Here is a 6,590-nt window from a genome sequence, read left to right on the forward strand (position 1 = left end):
ACTTTCCTAAACATGACTCAAGCATGAAAAATTATACTTCATTTTAAATTTCAAAAATCCAAAAATCTTTACCCACTTTCATTTCAAATTTCAAACCTTTTTTTTGGTTCTAGCCCCATTTTTCCTTCTATGTGAAGAAAAGGAGTAGGTTGTGTGTAATAAAGAGTAGCCCCATGGAGAGGGAGTAAGTTGTGTGTAATAAGGAGGAGAGAGAGAAAGTTGTGTTTAATAAAGAGTAGATATATTGCTCATAACGAGGAGAGAGAGTAAGTTGTGTGTAATAAAGAGTAGATATATTGCTCATAAAGGCAGTCTATGCGTACACTGATTATTAGGCAAAATCCATGACCATACACTACATATCTTCCAAGGGCGTAGTAATTGCCTCCGCAAGGAGTCGGGTTGAAAAGTGCACCAATTTTGTAATCTTCCATATTGGCTCTTTCATAGTTGCCATTGGAGAAAGTCTTGTCTCGTCGATAGTTGCCTTTGGAGATCTTTGACGTCCAGAGTCTCCATTTTGCTCGAAATCTTTCCGTATGCTGATTGAGGAAAAAACCCAACTTGTTCCAAATGTCATTCTCTCATTGCTCCCTCTGCTGATAACTTTGATTTAGAGCCCCTCTACACCCCAGCTTCCCCTTATCGAGGATAGCACAAAGTGTGGTTGGATGTCCTGCTAATGTTAACAAGAACAAACAAATCCACCTTTTGCATTGCTAGTGAGAAAGCGGCTGAGAAAAATCAACACAAGCAGGTCGATGAGGATTCAAATGAGGAAGATGTTGATCTAGATAGACATTGAAATAATTTAGAAAATTGGCAATGCCATTTAGCACGTGCAAGATGTAATGATTTATTGCGAGTGCGCTTGCATTCCTTTCTGTAGGATGCTTCCCTTGATTAAGGTTGAGGACTGCAACATGAAGTGAAGACATTGAAATTTGTTTTACAAATTGAGGCATGTGTGTGCTAGAGAAGTGAGCTTCCTGACCATGAGCTGAAGAGAATTCACTTGTCTAATGCAAAGCAGGGGAAGGGATCCTCTTGGTAGTCTCTCTAGCAAGGCACGGTCAAGGGTCTCTCTTGGGAGTACTCTATTCTTCCTCACCTTGTGTATTAAGACCTTGGGCAACTCTAGTAGAGAGTAGCTCAGGTAAAAAATAAGTCATTGTAAGCGCTATTGTATGGAGGAGCATGACCTTGAATGTACAAACAAGTAAGGATGCACTATGAGAGTATAAGTACATGCCTAAAAATGGGATCCAGCACCGCCCCTTTGTTGTATGAGTGAGATGTTCACCAGAACATTAAACAGTCATATGATAATATGCTTTCTGCTCCTGCTCCCCACAAGAGATATGCCGCAAGACCAATTCTAGATTTGGAATGTATCCTTCATCTTTCATGCGTGAACTCAAGCCTTCCAGCATAGCTGATATCTCCTTGCTTTGGCTGTCACCCACGACAAACTCATGCAATGCTTTGTTCACCTCTAGCGATGCAATCGCAAGCTTCTTTTCTGCTTTGGCATGTTTCCTCATCTCCTCAATTCTTTGTGCATCTTTCCACCTGCCACAAGATGCATAAATGTCTGCCATCAGCAAGTATGGAGCAGCATCTTCTTGATTCACCTGGACAAGCTGCTTAAAGCATCTCTGACCGAGTTCCACTTTGCCATAGATTTTACAGGCACTAAGCAGAGCTGTCAAGATCTCTGTGGATAGAGGGCACTGCATGACTTCAGCAAATCTCTCTGCCTCAAAGACATGTCCCGATCGTGCAAGAAGATCAACCATACAGGAATAGTGATGCGGCGTTGGTTCAATTTCATATTCTTCTTTCATCACTTTAAAATACTCCTGGCCCTTGAGAACCAGGCTAGCATGGCTGCATGCAACAAGAAGACATGTGAATGTGGCAGCATCAGGCTTCACACCCTGCTCTTGCATGTCCTTGAAGCATTCTACAGCCATGTTACCCTCATGGTTCTCACCATAGCCCATTATCATTGCATTCCATGACACGACGTCTCGAACAAGCAGTTTGTCAAACACTTCTTGTCCTTCTACAAGCGACCCACATTTGCCATACATGTCTATCAATGTATTGCCTACAAAAAGGTCTCTTTCTAGCCCCGATTTCCTGATCTCAGCATGTATTTCTCGACCTATTTCTAAAGCTCCAGTTGTGCCACAAGCTTTCAAGCAGTGAACAAATGTGACAGCATCTGCAGACACACCGTCCAGTTGCATCTGTTTGAAACAGTTCAACACTTCCTCATCAAGCCCATGTTCAGCATATCCTGAGATCAGAGCAGTCCATGCCACTACATTTCGAATGGGCAGCTCATCAAACAATTCATGTGCTTCCACAAGAGAGCCACATTTGGCATACATGTCCACCAGTGTGTTTCCCACATAAAGCTCTGTCTCGAAACCCCTCTTGGTTAACTCAGAATGCATTTCTCGGCCTGATTCTAAAGCCCCTATAATGCCACAAGCTTTCAAGCTGCAAGCATATGTGATGACAACAGGAAAAATACCCTCGAGCTGCATTCGTTTGAAACAATTCAATGCTTCCTCACCAAACCCTTTTTCCGCATATCCAGCAACCAGAGCAGTCCAGCACACTACATTGCGAATTGGCAATTGGTTGAGTGCCTCCTTTGCATCCGCAAGCAAACCGAATTTGGCATACATATCCACCACTGCGCTGCCAACGAAAAGATCCTTTTCCAAACCCTTTTTGGCAATCTGAGCACATAGCAACTGGCCTTCCTCTAAGGCTCCTATGCTGCTGCAAGCTTTCAAGCTGCAAACAAGAGTACTGGCATCTGGACAGACCCCTTTCCCCTGCATCTGTTCCAAACAGTGCAATGCTTCATCACTGCGTCCATGATCGACATATCCTGCGATCAGTGAAGTCCATGGGACTAAATCTTGACCTGACAGCTGGTCCACCAATTTGCTTGCTTCTGCAAGTGAGCCACATTTGGCATACATATCCACCAGTGTGTTGGCCACATAAATCTCTCGTTCCAATCCCCTTTTGGCTATTTCATCATGTATTTCTGTGCCTGTTTCTAAAGCTCCAGCAACGCCACATATTTTCAAGCTGCAAACGAACGTGATGTCATCTGCAGATGTACCTTCTTGCTGCATCTGTTCAAAACAGCTCAGGACTAGCTCATCATTCCCAGGTTCAACATATCCTGCCATCAGTGCATTCCATGAGACCACATCCCGAACGGAAAGCTTGTTGAATACTTGGCGTGCTTCTTCAAGCTGGCCACATTTGGCATACATATCCACCAAAGCGTTCCCAACAAAAATATCTCCTTCTAATCCCTTTTTGGCTATCTCCGCCTGTAGCTGTCTGCCTTTTTTGATGGCTCCTGTGCTCCCACACACTCTCAAGGTGCAAACAAACGTGACATAATCTGGAGCTACGCCCTCTAGCTCAATCTGTTCAAAACAAGTTAACGCTTCAATGCTAAACCCGTGGTCAGCATATCCTGCAATAAGCGCATTCCATGAGACAGCATCTCGAACAGGAAGCATGTCCAACACATGGCGTGCTTCTGCAAGCAAGGCACATTTAGCATACACATCCACAAGGGTGTTACCAACAAACAGATCTCTTTCCAATCCCTCTAGGATGACTGCAGCATGTATGCATCGGCATGTGTCGACGTCTTTCAGGATGGCACAGGCTCTGAGGAGGGCCAGATATGTGTACTTACTGGGATGTGCATGATGGTCATCTTGCATGTTGTGGTAGAGGAGGAAGGCATGATGAATTCTCCCACATTCGATGTAACCCGAGATAAGAGAGCTCCAAGAGTACTCGTTGCGATAAGACAGTTTGTCGAAGACCTGCTGGGCGTTCGGCAAGCCGCCACAATCCACCAGCATGGGGACCAGGTAGTTGCCCAGAATCGGGTGGGTTTCGAGCTCTTGCTCGCACAACAAGGCGTGCAGCCGCTTGGCCTGCTCTAGGCTCTTCTTCTGCCTGCATTTTTGCAAAAGTCCGATGAAGTTCTCCACTGCAGGCCCCTCGCCCACCATCAAAGCTCAAGGCCAGACATGTTCTATCAGATGCAGCCCCAAGGTCTGCGCGCCGTTGCACCCTTCCCATTTAGTGTGTGATCTTGTGCAAAACCCTCGTAAATGATAGTGCCCTACCTTCTATAATTTCAATGAATGAGGTAGTTTATTTTTAGCCTCGCTTCGCTCTCTAGTTTTGCAAAGGACTTATACTTGGTACATACTTCACCACCATTCTGAATTACCAAGAGTACCTAAAGGATCACTAAGTCTCGTAGTCAGTTGAGAATGAAGCTCCACGCTTTCGACATGAATCCTCATGTCTATGTTTATTAGAAATCACATTTTTCCCCTCCCTTGTAGGATGGACACTACCCATATACAGCTATACAGCACTTGATACATACTTCACCACCATTCTGGATTACCAGGAGCACCTTAAGGATCACTAGGTCTCCTAGTTAGTCGACGGACTGTCCTCACATCTATAGCCCAGATCATTAGTCTATTGTGTACATTGCAAATGCTACCTAATCACTAGCGCAATTACCATCAGCTAGACCTACTCTACCTTTACCAGTGCCACTAGTCCAACATAATAGGAATTTTGGACCAACACAAACAGAAGGATAAGGTTGTGCACAAGGAACATATAAGGTACCTTGTGTACCCTTACCACCACCAGTTAGTTAAATTTCATGCCTACAAAGGATTAGGGTGTGTGAAAATGGATTAGCATCAACATCTTGATATAATAGAAATGTAAGACAGAGATTAAGACTAATAATAAAACTAATGACAAAGCTACAGACAAGCAATTTAAGCAAAAAGTTCATGTAATAATCCATTAGATAGAGGGACTTTATTTAGGCTTGGCTACGTCTATAAGCTTGATTAAGCCTTCTCTAACCTTACCTACCACCTCCCTTGAAGTAAGCACCCACTTGGGCCATCTCACCTTTCTTCTAGGGCACCTTCTTTTGGCCTCCCTTTGGGTTGCATTTGGGCTAAACATTCCACATATTCCTTCCCATTTGGTTTTTCTTTGAACCTTTGAACCATAGTCATTGACTTGTGAAATTCATACATCAATTGAGGGTGAAATGGCACTCCCCCACGCTCCTAATATTTATCCAACACCACTTGCTATTTTCAACCACTCCCCCTCAAGTGATGAACTACTACAATACCATACATACACTCCCCCTCAAGTGATGAACTACTACCACACCATACATACACTAGATGTACACTCTTATTCATTTGTTAGAGTGGTCTATCACATAGGTGCCTCATAGGCTACAATGTTGGCAAGCTTAGGGCTTGAAGTTTTACATAGGTGTAGGAATACAATGAGTGAGTTAAACACAAGGTGGGAGAGGTTCCCTCTTCCATCAATTAGAAGAGATGTTCTAATGATTGACCTTCGTCTTGTCAAGCCCCTTCATTTGGTGCTTCTTTGATCATTATGTTTTCTTGAGTGTTGGCTTGAGTCTTCTTTTGTTTCACCAAACTTTCTTTATGCGTTCTAGTTTTCCACAAAAGTTGCACTTCACTCTAGCTCGTGGTCCTTTGGTGAAGAATGATTTCTCCTCATAATGTGATGAGGTCTGCCCACTTTGACTTTGAGTCTTTTCTCCTCTTCAATCAAGGCCACTTCAATGTAGGTAAAGGTTCGGTTGGGTAGATTTTTAAGGTAGCCTAAATGCTTCTAAGGTTCTCTTGAGAAAGATTATTATGGGATCCTCCTCCAATCTGGGACACTTCTCCCTTCCACTCACAATCCCCCAAAGCCCATCTTTCATGAGTTCAAATTTAAGCTTTACTTGCCATGTATGAAAACCATCACAATAAAATTTATCAACTATGAGTGGAGCTGTCATGTTTTCTTTATGGGAATGGGAAGGTCTTCACCATTGAGTGTAGCAATTGAATGACCCAATGGTAGTGTCTTAGCAATTAAGTGACCCAATTCCAGTGTCTAGTCCCTTACAAAAATAGAGAGATGCATTTTTTATGATTAGCTCTTCCCAATTTCAAAACTATAATACCCTATTTTGGGAGAGAAAATTGGAGTACTAAACCAAGGGAAAAATTTGAAAAGAATATAGGGGAGATTGTGAGCTTGAGCTCCTTGCAAGCAAACATACACACATAAGAGTAGACAAGCACACAAGGGAGATGGATGGCTCAATTTTCTTCTATTCTCTTCTCTTCTCTACAACCATAACATAAAGATATAAGAGCACATATAATAAGAGAATTGTTCTCCTACTATAACATACAAAGGTTAAACCATAGTGGGAACTGACTATGTGAGCTAGCACTATAGCTATGCCATATCTCTAGTACACCAAAGTGGTTATCACATAGCCTGTAAACCACTGGGGCAAATATCACCCATAATCTCACCAACAATGCCAGTAGCATAAGTGTAGAGCTATCATCATGGCGTGTCACACATATCCACACTAGTTGAGCTTGATATCTCAACACTCCCCCTTGAGCTCAACTCCATACCCTACACTCCAAGTAAGCTCT

General features: G+C 43.1%; 1 protein-coding gene across 1 annotated transcript; it reads right to left on the bottom strand.

The window, feature by feature from the left end:
* Positions 1 to 810: 810 nt before the first annotated feature.
* Positions 811 to 4,207, bottom strand: LOC147610587 (pentatricopeptide repeat-containing protein At3g09040, mitochondrial-like). The gene is made up of 2 exons (XM_086786086.1): positions 3,746 to 4,207; positions 811 to 3,583 (listed from the first exon to the last, which is right to left on the bottom strand). Exons 1-2 carry the CDS (start codon positions 4,068 to 4,070, stop codon positions 1,311 to 1,313), a joined length of 2,598 nt encoding a protein of 865 aa, XP_086642212.1. The 5' UTR covers positions 4,071 to 4,207; the 3' UTR covers positions 811 to 1,310.
* Positions 4,208 to 6,590: the final 2,383 nt, after the last annotated feature.

The sequence above is a fragment of the Cibotium barometz genome, chromosome 49, assembly GCF_041138505.1.
Source record: "Cibotium barometz isolate CiBa-2024 chromosome 49, ASM4113850v1, whole genome shotgun sequence".
NCBI lineage: Eukaryota > Viridiplantae > Streptophyta > Polypodiopsida > Cyatheales > Cibotiaceae > Cibotium > Cibotium barometz.

What these genes read in the sequence shown, in the direction of transcription:
- LOC147610587 (XM_086786086.1), bottom strand. Translation starts at nt 4,070, where the DNA reads ATGGTGGGCGAGGGGCCTGCAGTGGAGAACTTCATCGGACTTTTGCAA. An exon ending in TGACCATCATGCACATCCCA is followed by an intron (nt 3,584 to 3,745) that starts GTAAGTACACAT and finishes CCTTGCTTGCAG; the next exon opens with AAGCACGCCATGTGTTGGAC.